General features: G+C 38.4%; 1 protein-coding gene across 1 annotated transcript in view; it reads right to left on the reverse strand.

Annotated features, from left to right (window-relative positions):
- DIAPH3 (diaphanous related formin 3) overlaps positions 1–16,506 on the reverse strand; it is a 564,474-nt gene that overhangs the window by 142,050 nt on the left and 405,918 nt on the right. Inside the window, exon 25 of the mRNA XM_054719838.1 lies at positions 15,367–15,502. Within this exon, the coding sequence (XP_054575813.1) occupies positions 15,367–15,502 (136 nt within the window). The remainder of the gene's footprint in view (positions 1–15,366; positions 15,503–16,506) is intronic.

A 16,506-nucleotide genomic window follows, 5' to 3' on the forward strand; every position in this document is an offset into this window, starting at 1 on the left:
CAGCTGTGGGTGCAGCCATCTTTGTGACGGAGTGATGGTCAATTAGCATATTCCCTCTTTATTAGATAGGATAAATGTAGCTGATGTTATCAAAGTTATAGCATTCTCCACATTGCAATAACATCAAAAGAACTGAATGGTATCATTTCTGCCCAAGAATGTGAACAGGGTGAATTGTGCTTGGTAACAAAAAAGTTATAAATAAATGATGTTAATACAAAGATTTCTTTGGTAAATTTCTTAGAAGTAATCCATGCTACACCATAAAGATTTAAATTATTTTGTCCCAAATAAAATTTATGATAATTAGCATTTAATCTTTCACTTAAAAACAAATTTAAACAAAAATTGGAGTCTGTTTTCTACTCATCATATAGATAATTTATACTAATAAAAGCTTATGTGGTCATCACGCCCTCATGCCATGATGCCCTCATGCCGTCACATCGTAACAATCCATCACCAGGAGGCTGCGTGTGCATGGACTTGACGCTGTGTGCACGACGCGGGGGTGGGTCCTGGCGGCTCAGCATGGAGCTGCGGGGGCGGGACCCCTGGTTGTGGTCTACCTCTTTGGGGCAATCCATCGAAGAGCCCGGGATAGGTGGGTGGGGCCTACACCTTTGGGGAGATCGATCACGAGGCTCCTGCACTGTGAGAGGGCACAGGCCAGGCTGGGGAAACCCCCCTCCCCAGTGCACGAATTTTGTGCACCGAGCCTCTAGTATTATATAATACTCATAAGAAAGGCAATGAAAAACCATTTTGAAAATGACTTTTAAATATTGATTAAACAGTAACTAGTGAGTATGAGGATGTATCATGAAGTTGTTTAAACAAGGGTGAAACACATAACTCAACAAATAAAAAAAATCACAATAATCACAGTTTCAATACATATTGTGCTAGAAAAGTCTGAGACCCTCATCTCCTAATTTCCCTTTTCTGGGCTTTTGGAAAAAGACAGAGGATGATGTGTGAGCCTTGAACAGCTACACACAGAGGACAAGTATTAGTTCACACAAAGGCTGGATAATGAATGAGTTTTCATAATTGAAGTTGTGTTATTCTAATGAAAGAGATTCCTGCACACAAGTAAGTAGCTGTATAACTATTAGTGAGACTTTTGGAAAAATTTCTCAACAGTCGCCCCTAATATTGTTTCATGGAATCTCAATCTCCTACTAACATAAAAAAATTTATAACCCAAAACACTAATTTGAAACAATATATGCACCCCTATGTTCACTGCAGCATTATTTACAATAGCTAATCTATAGAAGCAACCCAAACTCCCATCAAAAGACAAGTGGATAAAAAGGCTGTGGTACATATATACAATGGAATAATACTTGGCCATACAAAAGAATGAAATCTTACCATTTGTGACAGCATGGATGGACCTAGAGCAGTGGTCGGCAAACTCATTAGTCAACAGAGCCAAATATCAACAGTACAACGATTGAAATTTCTTTTGAGAGCCAAATTTTTTAAACTTAAACTTCTTCTAATGCCACTTCTTCAAAACAGACTCGCCCAGGCCATGGTATTTTGTGGAAGAGCTACACTCAAGGGGCCAAAGAGCCGCATGTGGCTCGCGAGCCGCAGTTTGCCAACCACGGACCTAGAGGGTATTATGCCCAGTGAAATAAGTCAGTCAGAGAAAGACAAATAACATATGAATTCATCTATATATAGAATACTGTCAACAATAAAAAAACATAAAAAAGTAATAAACAAACAAACAAACAAACATTTGTTTCTCAGAGAAACAGAGAGTAGACTGGTGGTTGCTAGAGGGGAGGAAAATTGGGGGACTGGAAGAAAGAGATGAAGAGATTATGAGTACAAATTGGTAGTCACAAAATAGTTATGGAATGTAAAGTACAATATTGGGAATATAGCCAATAATACTGCAATAACCATTAGGGTGGGTAGTGGAAATATCAGGGGAAACAGTAAAGTATAAGGTTGTCTAACCATTATGCTGTACTGTTGAAACCAATATGAAATATTATTGAAAGTAAACTGTAACTGAAAGTTGTATGCATATGTGCATAACCCACAGACACAAACAATAGGGTGGTGGAGGCCTAGGGCGAGGGTCGGCTATAAGGAGTCAATGGGGGAAAAGGGACATATGTAATACTTTCAAAGATAAAAAAACTTTTTTTAAATTTAAATTTAAAAAAATTGTTCCATGGTGGATCTGGTGATGGTGGGGGTGTGTCTGTGGGTACTTGTTCCCGAATACAACATAGTAAGGTGTTTGTGCCCCTTCCCAAACTAGTATATTCTAAATTCCGTGGTTCCTTAACTTTTAACCTGCGTCAAATGATAAAAGTACTGAAGACGTTTCCATCCTCTTCAGAACTGTTGAGCTGTTTTGGGCCCAGAACCACTCAGACCATTGAGAAATCCCTCTTTTAAGAGAGGAAAGGTGGTGCTGATATTATCCTCCTAGTTTTGGGCACTTGGATAAATAAATTTTTGAATAAGCAAAAGAATCAAAATGGAACCTGAACCAGGTTCCTAACTTGGCAATTCTTCCAAATGTCCCAAAGGAAGAAGCTATCTAGTTTAACACTGAATATAGTACCAAAGAGATAGTTGTCCCTCTCAAAGGTTACCAGGAAAGATAATTTTCAACCTCCATACATAGGTATAGTCTAGTGTCAGTTACCAATTACTAAAATTAGTTTTGGTCCTTTTCCCCTTCACTATGGTTAAATCATCAGTAGTAAATAATAATGGCACAATAGTTAAAAATATGACCTCTGGTCAGAAAACTTGAGTACTGGCTTATTTGCTAGCTAAATCTGTGACCATGTACAAAGAAATTAAAGTAGTCTTTGATAAGAATAGTTTAAATTTGTTGTAAGCATCACATGCAATAATGGACACATATGGAGCCTGGCAAATAATATGTGATCAATGGTAGTGTAGCGGTAATAGTATGGGATGGTATTGCTAATAGTAGTAGTAGTAGTAGTAGTAGTAGTAGATTACTATTCCAAAAAAGATGGGGTAAGAAAAAAGAAATATATCAAAACCAATGCAATTTAATTTTTTATATTCTCCTAAATAGAGAAATGATTAAAACCACTGGCCTATATACTTGCATCAATTGGCAATGATGCTAGAAAACTGAAAGCACTAATGCATAAAACTAGAATATACACAATTATGGGAAATAATCTAAGTTTTTTGTTATCTGAAGAGGACAGGGTAATTGTCAAAGCCTTTATGAAAACAAGTATACACATTAATTGCTATCTGTTGAGACTGGCAAACATTCCCAAGTAGTATTTATGTAATATGCATTTCCTCTAAAATGGAGGCCTAATTGCTTAGTTATCCTAAATTGCAGAATGGAAAACAAAGGAGCAGTTTAGGCCATGTGGGTAAACAACAGATTTCTAAAAGCTAATTATCTTTTTATTTAATAGACTGAACTTGCACCAAATGAGACATTTAAATCTAATAAATAATAAACAAATTGTAACCTAAAGACTAAAATATAGGAGCTACTCATATAGTTTTTATTGCTCCATTAAATAAGCTCTTATTTACTTCCCTACAAAACATAATTATACAACACTGGGTCCATTTCAAAGCCATTCTGATGTGCTATTTAAAAATTATGTGAATCAACTTACATACTCAGGAAGTCTTGAAGCATAATATTTGAATTGTATTATAAAATGCCCTATTCACTTCCATGACTAAGAAACAGAAACGCAGTTTCGAAAACCTTGTATGTGATCACATAAAACTGCTATTACTATTTGTCTTACTAGAAATGATTAAACATAAGGATAGCTAGGCACTTTAAATAAATAAATACTAGTGTCTATACTTACTGGTTTCTACATCAGATATTTAACACTTTGGGTGTCATAAATTAAATAATTCAAATTTAAATATCAACCTCTAAAAATTTATTCAAAATTCACATACTGATTAAATCAAGACATCATGAAAATGTAGTTAATTTGCTTGTATATTTAATATAATATCAAATTATTCAACATAAGTAGCCAAAATTGTATATGTACATATTTAAGAAACCTCCAGGCTCATCATTTTTAGAGAAAACAAAAATGAGAGAAATGCCCTTTTAACATGAGATTCTGTACTTTCTTAATTTTACTGCTCAAAGGATTTTCAATGCTTCATTTTTCTTCTTAGGAAAATTTAGCCCACTATTCTTTTATTTTCACTCTATTAACAAAAATCACATTCTGAAATAATAGTGATAAAAAATATTAGACTTGAAAATAGTTGCCTGCTTCCTTGCCAAAGACAAGAAATTATTGATGATGGATAAGAATGAGCAGGGATTTAGTTTACTCTACTACCACAGGTGGTGAGAGAAGAAGAGTGTGAACATCTGTCTAAAAATGCAGCTCTAATTTGTATGGTAAAAATACTAAAGCCATGAAAATATATAGAAGGAAGTTCCCGCCTTAGCTGGTTTGGCTCAGTGAATAGAGCGTTGGCCTGTAGACTGAAGGATCCAGGTTCAATTCCAGTGAGGGGCATATGCCTGGGTTGCTGGCTCAATCCCCAGTGGGAGCTGTTCAGGAGGCAGCCAATCAATGATTCTCTCTCATCACTGATGTTTCTATCTCTCTTTCCCTCTCCCTTTCTCTCTGAAATAAATAAAAATATATAGAAGAAAGCTCCCTGTGGGGTTATGGCAGGATTATATCAAAATGTTTCCTTTCCTCATTTAGGGGTGCATGTCCTACATGCAAAAATAAGGTGGAGCAAAAAGTCCCTGGTCCAGAAAGTGACAAAATATTGTGAACTCAACAATTTACCTTCTACGTGTTTTTTTTTTTTTTTTTTTTTTTTTTTTTTTTAATAATAGGAAAGCTAGGCTGACAGCTTCTAGAAAGATAAGAGTGGTAGAGGTGACCTTAAACAACAACAGGTTTGAACTTTGTGGGTCCACTTATAGGTGAATCCCCCCCCTCCCCCAACACACACACACCAATAAATACTGTACTGTTTGCGATCAGCAATTGCAAATGCATGGCAGCAAAGAGCCAACTGTATGCATTGATCTACACCATTTTTTATAGGGAATGTCAGCATCCATGGACATTGGTATCGGTGGAGGTCCTGGAATCAATCCCCTGCAGATACTGAGAGACAACTAAGTTAATGAGGAGTCAAAAATTACATGGGGAATTTTGACTGCATGGGGATGAGGGCCGTAATCCCAGTGTTGTTCAAGGGTCAACTGTACCATGGTCTATACAAAAATGACTGGTTTTCCTGTCAATTTTTAAGTAGTTTTATATTACCAATATTTTAAATTAGCACATTTGGTATATATTAATATTCTCCTTAGTTCTCTAAGACCAAATTTTGTTGCCACCAGTTGCCATTCCAACTAGTCTCCATCTCCATCTTATTATCCTGTCTTATTTAATTTCATATAACTTTTTATAATCTGTATTATACAAGTTATTTGTCTGATTCATATATTAGAATTTATAACTTCATTGTAGCAGGGATCTTATTTACCCTTATTTATTACTGTACTCGAGCATTCAGAAAAAAACCTATTTGTTGATGAAAAAAAGAAACAAAAGTGGTTGAGCTATTAAATTTCTTTTCTATACCAATAAAATAATACTGGAAGACCACAGCACTTGTATTTTTCATAATACAATGTGTGAAGACAGTATTTGTCAAATTTCAGAAATGCATCTAATTCAGTGATCTGTTAAAAGTGTCAAAAACTGAGATTCTGGCCCTGGCTTTTTGGCTCAGTGGATAGAGCGTCGGCCTGAGGACTGAGGGGTCCCGGGTTCAATTCTGGTCGGGGGCACATGCCCGGGCTGCAGGCTCCATCCACAGTGGGGGGCGTGTGGGAGGCAGCTGATCAATTATTCTCTCACAGCATTGGTGTTTTTATCTCTCTCCCTTCCTCTCTGAAACTAATAAAAATATATTAAAACAACAACAACAAAAAACTGAGGTTCTGGCCCTGGCTAGTGTCGTTCAGTGGAAAGAGTGTCGGCCCTCATACCAAAGGGTCGTGGGTTCAATTCCTGGTCAAGGGCAAGTACCTGGGTTGTTAGTTCATGCCCCACCATCTGTTGGGGCAAGTGCAGGAGGCAGCCAGTCAATATATCTCTCTCACATCAATGTCTCTCTCTCCCCCTTCCTTTCCTCCCTCCCTCCCACTCTCTCCGAAAAGCAATGGAAAAAGAATCCTCGGTGAGAATTAAAGGGAAACAAAAAACCCACTGAGGTTCCAGTCAAGATGGTGGCATAGGTAAACCCCTGTACTCACCACCTCCCACAGCCACATCAAAACTACAACTAAAATATAGAAAAACCATCATTCAGAATAACCTGAAACCTAGCTGAATGGAAGTCCTACAACTAGGGAATTGAAGACGCAGCACACTGAGACTGGTAGGAGGGACAGAGATGCTGGGTGGAATCGAAGAACTGGCTGGTCCTACATACACATGAGGTGGTTTAAAATCAGGAGGGATATCTTGGCTGTGGAAGTTTCCCTGAGGAGTGAAGGGCCCCTGGCCCACACCAGGCACCCAACCCAGGGTTCCAGTACCAGGAAGAGAAGTCCCCACAATTGTGGCTATAATAACCAGCAGGGGTTGTGGCTGAGTGACCGGGAGGCTGCTGGATCAGACAGTTCTTCTTAAAGGGCCAGTGCACGGTCTTACTCTGATTGACTCCCTCTGAGCTCCAGTGCTGGGGCAGCAGCTTGAAACTTGTCTGGAATCAAGAGAGCTGGAGGGAAAACACTTTTCTCCCAGAGAGAAGTGCTGGCAGAGGCCATTGTTCCTTTGCTGAGCCCTGCCTGCCACAGAGCTGGCAGGCAGGCACCATATCTAATTATTCATCAACTTAGCTAACATTTTTCGCCCCACTCTGGTGATTCCCTGAGATCTCTTCCCTCCCTACATGCAGGCTAATCCAAATAATTTCCAGTGGCTTTTCCATACAACTGGACTCTCTTGCTTTATGCTTCGGACTTTCCTAAAATCTCTCCAACAAGCAGCAGCATGCCCTGTACCTCTCAATAAGTGGCCCCAGGTTCAGAGCCTGGCCTCTCCTGGGCATCTTCAAGGTCAACACAAATAGCAACCATCTGCAGATTGCTTTGTAGTGCATTCTGTGTGGCCCCAGGCAGGGCACAGGAAGTGGTTGACTTTGTACCTCCAAGGAGGCTCCAGAGCCAGTGCACTCAGTGGTCAGCTTTAACCACCCTGGATTACATCCCTACCACCAGCATGAGTGACACACTCAAGGGGTGGACTCAGTGAGCACCAAAGTCCCACTGAAGTAAGTCCTACTCCACAGGTTAAGCTTCTGCACAGCAGCTCTTCTGTTATAGTTGAAACTGGTCCTCACAACCAATTGGCATTGGGGTCAATCCCTCCCGGTGATGCCAACATCAACCAAAGCTCAACTACAATATGATAGTAAACATAGCTCACACACAGGCACTCTTGGATTTTCCAGCTCAGGTGACTGGGGAGGCTGAGTCACTGGGCCACTACACAAGGCCACTCTACCAATTCCAGGAGACATAGCAGCTCCACCTAATACATAGAAACAAAGTCAGGGAAGCAGCCAAAATGCGGAGACAAAGAAACATGTCACAAATAAAAGAACAGGAGAAATCTCCAGAAAAATAACAATAAAATGGAAGCAAGGAAACTACCAGACACAGAGTTTAAAACAATGGTTTATAAGGATGCTCAAGGAATTTACTGAGAACTTAAGGAACTTAGTGAGAACATCATTAAAATAAAAAAGATCCAGTCAGAAATTAAGCATACATGAAATAAAATAGAGAATAATTTACAGGGACTCAACAGTAGAGGACACTGAGAATCAAATAAATAATTTGGAATATAAAAAAGCAAAAAACACCAAATTAGAACGGCAAAAATAAATAAATAAATAAATAAATAAGTAAGTAAAATAATCCAAAAATATGAAGATAGTATTAGGAGCCTCTCAGACAACCTCAAGCATACCAATATTCACATCGTGGGGGTAGCAGAAGGAGAAGAGAGGAACCAAGAAATTGAAAACCTATTTGAAAAAATAATGACAGAAAACTTCCCTTAATTGGTGAAAGAAATAAACAAACAAGTCCTTGAAGCACAAAGAGTCCCAAACAAGAGGAACCCAAAGAGGCCCACACCAAGATGCACCATAATTAAAATGCCAAAGGTTAAAGAAAAAGAAAGAATCTTAAAAACAGCAAAAGAAAAGCAGTTTGTTACCTACAAGGGAGCACCCATACAACTGTCAGCTGATTTCTCAACCGGAACTTTGCAGGACAGAAGGGAGTGGCAAGAAATATCTATCAAGCAAAGCTATCATTTAAATTTGAAGGTCAGATAAAGAGCTTTCCAGATAAGGAAAAGCAAAGGATCCATCATCACCAAACCAGAATTACACGAAATGTTAAAGGGTCTTCTTTAAGAAGAAGAAATAAAAAAGATCAAAAATAGGAACAATAAAATGGCAACAAATACATATCAACAAATGAGTCTAAAAATAAAAATAAATGAACAAACAGAATAAAAACAGACTCATAGATACAAAGAACATTTTGATGGTTGCCAGATGGGAAGGAGGTCAGGGGAAAGATGAAAAAAGTGAAGGAATTTAGAAGTACCAATTACTTATAACCCATGGACACAGACAATAGATAGATGAAGGCCCAGGATGGGGTGGAAGATGAGTGGAGGAGGGTAAAGTAGGGAAAATAGGGGACATCTGTAATAATCTCAACAACAAAATGAATTTTTTTAAAAAGTGTCAAAACTGATATTTTGCCTAAGAATATTTTCACTAGTGAATACTAATTAGACATACTTCTTTGTAACTTTTACTTCATAAAGCCTCCAAATATTATTAAAATCATGATTTGGCATAAAGCATATTCTACATCTAACATGGAAAGGAAAAGGTGACTGCATATTTGTACAATTTTTAAATATGAAAAAAACGTTACCAACAAATAATAATATATTTGACTTATAATGTAGCAGCTACATTAATATTAAGAGACTACTTCTGTATTAATAATTGTATTATATTTAAATGAAAACTAAAGACTATTCAGAATAATCATCATTTATAAATTTTTAGAAGAGATCTAAATTTTTCACTTTGGTGATTAAATTGCATGTTTGGTACTATGAAATTTAGAATATATCCCTAGATTCTTTAAAATTCCAATATAAAAAAAAAATCAAAGTTCATTTCTAAGATGTTTAAGTGTTGTTGTTTTTTAAAATTTTTAATCCCTACCCAAGGATATGGTTTAAACTAGAGACCCGGTGCACGAAATTCATGCATGGAGGGGGGGGGTGTCCCTCAGTCCAGCCTGCACCCTCTCCAATCTGGGACCCCTTGAGGGCAGTTGGACATCCCTCTCACAATCCAGGACTGCTGGCTCCCAACTGCTCGCCTGCCTGCCTTCCTGATTGCCCCTAACTGCTTCTGCCTGCCAGCCTGATCACCCCCTAACCATTTCCCTGCCAGCCTGTTTGATGCCTAACTGCTCCCCTGCCAGCCTGTTTGCCCCTAACTGCCCTCCCCTGCAGGCCTGGTCCCCCGCAACTGTTCTCCACTGCAGACCTGGGTACCCCCCAACTGTCCTTCCCTGCAGGCCTGGTTGCCCCCAACTTCCCTCCTCTCCCGGCTTGGTACCCCCAACTGTTCTCCACTGCAGGCTTGATCGCCCCCCACTGCCCTCCCTTGCAGGCCTGGTCCCTCCCAACTGCCCTCCCCTGCTGGCAATCTTGTGGCGGCCATCTTGTGTCCACATGGGGGCAGCCATCTTGTGTGTTGGAGTGATGGTCAATCTGCATATTACTCTTTTATTAGGTAGGATAGAGGCCTGGTGCATGGGTGAGGGCTGGCTGGTTTGCCCTGAAGGATGTCCTGGATCAGGGTGGTGGTTCCCTTGGGGCGTGGGGCGGCCTGGGCAAGGGGCCTGTGGTGGTTTGCAGGCTGGCCATGCCCCCTGGCGACACAAGCGGAGGCCCTGGTATCTGGGATTTATTTATCTTCTACAATTGAAACTTTGTAGCCTCGAGTGGAGCCAAGCCTTCTGCTTGCTCCGTGGTGGCAGCCATTTCTGTTGGGATTTATGTATCTTCTATAATTGAAACTTTGTAGCCTTAAGTGGAGGCCTGGGCTGGCCAGGGTGTGCAGAAAGCTTGGCTTCCTCCATTGCCGGGGGCAACCCTAGCACCCTGCTCTTTCTAGCTCCGTGGCTACTGCCATTTCTGTTTGGATTTATGTATCTTCTATCATTGAAACTTTGTAGCCCTGAGTGGAGGCCTAGGCCAGCAAAGGCAGGCGGAAAGCTTGGCTTCCTCCATTGCCGGGGAAACCCAAGCCTCCCTCCTGCTCTCTGTGGCCATAGCCATCTTGGTTGGGTTTATTTGCTCCTGATTGGCTTGTGGGCGTGGCTTGTGGGTGTAGCGGAGTGATGGTTAATTTGCATATTACTCTTTTATTAGATAGGATGATTTTAGAGGGAGAGGAAGGAAGGGACACACATATACACATACTCACATCAATGTGAGAGATAAACATCAATCGGTTGCCTCCCATACATGTCCTGACTGGGCATCAAACCCACAACTTAGGTATGTGCTCTGACCAGAAATCAAACCTGCCATCTTTTTGTGTATGAGACAATGCTTCAACCAACTGAGCCACTTGCTAGGGCTTTTCAAATGTTTTTTTAAAGGGAGAAAATGTTTCAAAATAGCTTAATACCTCATAGCTTTCTGTTGTATCAAATGTCTTATTTTGCATCAAGTGACTTTGATTAAATCTATTTAAATATTCCCACACAATATACATTATTTTAAAGACATTATTTTGAAGTATTCATTGAATATAATTAATATAAATCAATGTTACCCAGACTATCCTTTGAAGAATATTCTTACAGAGAATATAAAAATGTATGCATATATGAAAACTCAGCATATTAAAGGTATTGCAAACTCCTCTCAACTGAGAGCCTTACATTTATTTAAGATGCATCTATAATAATTTGCAGGCCATGTTTGGAAAGAGAGAGTAAAAAAAGTTTTATAAAATAATCCAATAGGTCCCAATAAAATGAGTTCTATGATTAACAAATTATACGATAGAAACCTTTCCTTAAATTTATTTTAAAAATAAAAATATTCAAATGTATTTTAATAATTAAGAATAGAAAAGTAACATCCTGGACAAAAAAATTACCTATTTGAAACCAACATAAGCCAATTATTAACTATAATTGCTGGTTAAATATTAGAAAAGTTTTGGTAAAATTCAGAAACAAACTCTACTTTATTAAAATCCATGTGTTAAATATATTAATGATTAATAAAGAGTTACAATAAAATAGTATCATAAAAATTGAAACTAAGAAAAAACTTGAAGTGGATGTGAAATTGTTAAAAGAATGACTTTCTACATTTTAAGATGATAAAAAAAATCACAAAAGCAAAGATTATAATGAAACATAACAAAAATGAAACACTTTTATGTCAAGATAGAAAAATAAAAACTAAATTGAGAAAACATACTTAAAAGGTATATATTAATACTTAATGAGCTAACTTGGGTAAATCAATAAAAAAAGACTAAAAAAACACAATTCAAAAAGAATAAATACAAATAGACTATAAATACTTGAAAATTGTCCAACCTCAATAGTAATCGAAGAAATACACAAGAGAACAAAAAAAATTTTTAATCTATTATATTAACAAAAATCTTTAAAAAATGAGAATACTGAACCAAAGCACATTTATAAATTAATGTTAAAAGTTGGTGAAATTAGACTACTTTTGGGTATCAACTGGCAACATGTATCAAAAGTCTTAAAGATATCTACCCTTTTCATTGCATATCCTAATAATTACATTTTTCAATTATTTATGCATACCTGTATTTATTGCATTGAATAGATGGAAATAAGTATTGTTTCTAACCTCATTACTGACTAATGCAAGTTCAATTTGAAATCACATATCAAGTGGATGCAATGACATAGATATTAAGAATCATAATTAAGAATAACATGAAACATTCAGCAAGATAAAGCAAGACTGTAATGTGAGTATTCACTAGGATCATATAGCTGTTATTAAAAGGCAGAAAAATTTAAAACTATAAGAAAAATGTACCAAAATATTAATAGTAATTCTTTAGATAGGAGGATTATAGGGTGATGGTCTTAAGACTTACTACTTTTATGGTGTTTTCTAGAATACAAAAGTATTATATTAAAATTGGAAAAAAAACAAACTTTATTCATGAAATTGGAAGTTTTCATCAGGAGAAATATAAGTTTAAATAAATTCATTATTAAGATTACATTGGATTTGAAGTTTCATTAAAATGTTTTAACTTAAGAGAATTGTTGAGAAGCTCTGTATGACAGATCCTCAGGCAAAACCCATAGCAAAGAATACAGCAATCTGCATGAGGAGCTGTCTAGATGACTCTTTAACACTAAATGAGCTAATGTTCAAATACCAGAATGTTTGGTAAACTAGGCAGTAATAGATTATTTTAAAATGACTTTCAGAAGCATATTTTAAAAATCAATGCTAAACCTTCCTGATCTCCATTTTTGTTTATACCTTAACAAGAGAACACTTCTTGAATTTCAAGTATACTCTTAAAGAAATTGTGTTTAGATGAATTTTTCCCCATGGAAGAAGCATGTGAGATACATTAAGGTACTCAGTTTGCTTTATTAAAGATAAAATATGTCTGTAAAAATAAAAGGAGAGAAGGCATCTCTGTGTACCCCCAGGGAAACCTTAGGTGAATATGCAGCCCTGAATTGTAAACTATGGTAATTTAGCAGTGAAGTTGATGGATTTTAATTAGAGGCTTCTGCAGTCCTTAGTGGCTTGGAGGTAGAGGAGCCAAAAATTTCAGGGGGTGAAATATAACTACAATTTACTTAATTCTTTTGCTCCTAACTTTGTGGTATCTTTTAGCTTTGGAAAATATCCTATCTAATAAAAGACTAATATGCAAATTGACCATCACTACAACACACAAGATGGCTGCCTCCATGTGGTCAAAGATGGCCGCTCTCATGTGGACACAAGATGGCTGCCACAAGATGGCCAGCAGGGGATGGCAGTTGGATGGGACCAGGCCTGCAAGGGAGGGCAGTTGGGGGCGATCAGGCCTGCAGGGGAGGGCATTTGGGGGTTACTGGGCCAGCAGGGGAGGGCATTTGGGGGTTACTGGGCCAGCAGGGGAGGGCATTTGGGGGTTACTGGGCCAGCAGGGGAGGGCAGTTGGGAGGGACCAGGCCTGCAAGGGAGGGCAGTTGGGGGTGATCAGGCCTGCAGGGAAGGACAGGTGGGGGTTACCGGGCCAGCAGGGGAGGGCATTTGGGGGTTACTGGGCCAGCAGGGGAGGGCAGTTGGGAGGGACCAGGCCTGCAGGGGAGGGCAGCTGGGGGGTACCAGGCCTGCAGGGAAGGACAGGTGGGGGTTACCGGGCCAGCAGGAGAGGGCAGTTGGGAGGGACCAGGCCTGCAGGGGAGGGAAGTTGGGGGTGACTGGGCCGGCAGAGGAGGGCAGTTGGGGGCAACCAGGCCTGCAGGGGAGGGCAGTTGGGGGTTACTGGGCCATCAGGGGAGGACAGTTGGGAGGGACCAGGCCTGCAAGGGAGGGCAGTTGGGGGTAATCAGGCTGGCAGGGGAGGGCAGTTAGGGGTGACTGGGTCGGCAGAGGAGGGCAGTTGGGGGCAACGAGGCCAGCAGGGGAGGGCAGTTAAGGGCGACCAGGCTGGCAGGGGAGGGCAGTTAGGGGCAATCAGGCTGGGAGAGGAGCAGTTAGGCATTGATGAGGCTGGCAGGGGAGTGGTTAGGGGGTGATCAGGCAGAAGCAGTTAGGGGCAATCAGGCAGGCAGGCAGGCAGGCGAGCGGTTGGGAGCCAGCAGTTGGACATCCCTCGAGGGGTCCCAGATTGGAGAGGGTGTAGGCTGGGCTGAGGGACCCCCCCATGCACGAATTTCGTGCACTGGGCCTCTAGTACATATACAGCTGTCTAAAGCTATAATTCTGCTAATTTTTTCTTTTTAACCTTTTCCAAGAGCTATTTTTAAAAATTACATTTATTGGGGTGACATTAGTTAATAAGATATGGGTTTCAAGTGTACATTTCTATGATACATGATCTGTACAGTGCATTGTGTGTCCACCACCCAAAGTCAAACTGTAAATATCCCAAAGTAGAGAAAATAATGTAGTAAAGAAATCCTACCCTCCAAGTACCCATCACCCAACTTTAGTAATTATTACTTACAGCCTATCTTGTTTCATCTTTACACCCACATACTTTACAGTCATATTAGACTATTTTGAGCGAAATTCCAAACATAGTTTCATCTATAAAATTTCAGTGAGTCTCTAAAAGGTACTTTGAAACATAAAACATTATCATGTCTATAAGAAAAAAAAAGTATTAAAAAATTTCAGACTGTTTTTTTCCTACATTTGTTTGAATTGGAGTATACAGAGTAGGACAAAAGTAGGTTTACAGTTGTGAGTAAGCAAAACACAGTTCATTTTTGGATCATTATTTATTAACTAGAGGCCCCATGCATGAAAATTCATGCAAGAGTAGGCCTTCCTTCCCCCAGCTGTGGGCACCAGCTTCCCTCCGGCACCTGGGACTTGGGCTGCTTCCCTCTGGCCACCGCCAGCAGGCACCAGGGACCTGGGCAGCTTTGCTCTGGACCGGCTTCGTCAGGAAGGACGTCCGGTCTAATTAGTATATTACTCTTTTATTAGTATAGATTATTAGTATAGATTATTGTACTATTTTCCATATGACAACTATAAACCTACTTTTGCCTCGCCCTATACTTAAATTTTGTTTATTGCAATTGTTGATATGTCTTTTTAGTCTCTTTTAATCAGTTAGTTTTCCCTCCATCATTTTTTTTCTCCCTTGGTATAGTATTTTGTTGAAGAAACAGGATTACTTGGCCTATAGAGTTTTCCAGTTTCCTACAGTTGTTTATTAACTGACATAAATTATTACAGATTGTTTGTTGAAATAGTTGCCAAAGAAATGTGAATATCTGGAACCAAAGTCACCTACAACCAAAGTTAGAATGAAAATACTATGAGTTAGTAAACAAAAAGGGGGAAAGCCCATAAAAAATGGACAGCTTTACGATTTACCAACACAAATAAGTAGTCACATCTCCCTTTTTCTCATAAGTATATTCAACTACCAATAAAATAACCAGTATAAACCTTACTTGTACAGAGTATAAATAGCAAATTTGATAGTACTCACCAGTCTTCATTTCTAATAAGCGCTTTTTCTTTTGTTGGCGTTCAAGTCTTTCTTTCTCTGCCAATTCTTGGGCTATTCTGGCACGTTTTTGTTTTTCCTCTGCTTCTCTTTTTTTGACATTTTCCTTTAATGCTTGCTATAACAAATTAATTTTGAAAAATGATCAATTTTAACCACAGTGATTCCACACACAAAAACGGAGAATTATTAATCTGTAGAACTGTGATTAAATATCTTTTAAATAATGGTTACTTATTATATTAGTAACCCAGTCTTTTAAAAGATCAGCATACGAACCCTTATTAAATATCATGTATCATGTCATGTATCTATAAATACAACTGTTATGTTTAAAGCACCTGCATCTTAGTGAAATCAATTAAGGGAGACAGAAACTAAAAATAAAAACCATTTAAATTACAAATCAAAACTGTTTTTCTACATATATTTCCAAAAGAATATCTAGTGGATATATTAAAGTCTATACCTCCTCTGCAATGTAAACTATTGAATACAAGCAAAGTAGTTGAACAAATAATGAAAATGAGCTGAAAATCTGTAATAGCTCCTTTACACTACAATCATTTAACAATTCTTCTCATATAGGCAGAAGTGTCATAAGGATGACTAAATAACCACTTGGCATTTTAAATGAAGGCTCTTTGTCCATCAAAACAAATAACATGTAAGCCATAAAAAGATCTCAATAGATATATGACCAGTTAAGTTCTTATTTTCTAAGTTCTATACAAATCAAGAAATGCCTCATGTTGCATTAGTGGGAATTAGCAGGTAAACATGGATTTTTCTAAGTTCCAACAAATAGCATGGAGTTTGTATTTTCAGTACCAATGAAACCAAACAGGTTATCTAATTGCAGTTTATCAATAATAATATTGAATAGAAAAGTATATAATTAAACTTAACAAGTAGGTGGCTCATCTTATTTTGGGGAAGGTGTTAATTCCTCCTTTACTCTAATATTTTTAACCCTATAAGTATTGTAAGTTTTTCATTAGAAATCAAATAATAAAGTTTAATATTATTAATCAAAACAATAAAAGGAAAAGTACAAGGGGAAAAAGGAACAAAAAGCATAGAGAGAATATTAATTAAATCCATCCATCCAATAAATACTTA

The sequence above is a fragment of the Eptesicus fuscus genome, chromosome 8 (genome assembly GCF_027574615.1).
Source record: "Eptesicus fuscus isolate TK198812 chromosome 8, DD_ASM_mEF_20220401, whole genome shotgun sequence".
Classification (NCBI taxonomy): Eukaryota; Metazoa; Chordata; class Mammalia; order Chiroptera; family Vespertilionidae; genus Eptesicus; species Eptesicus fuscus.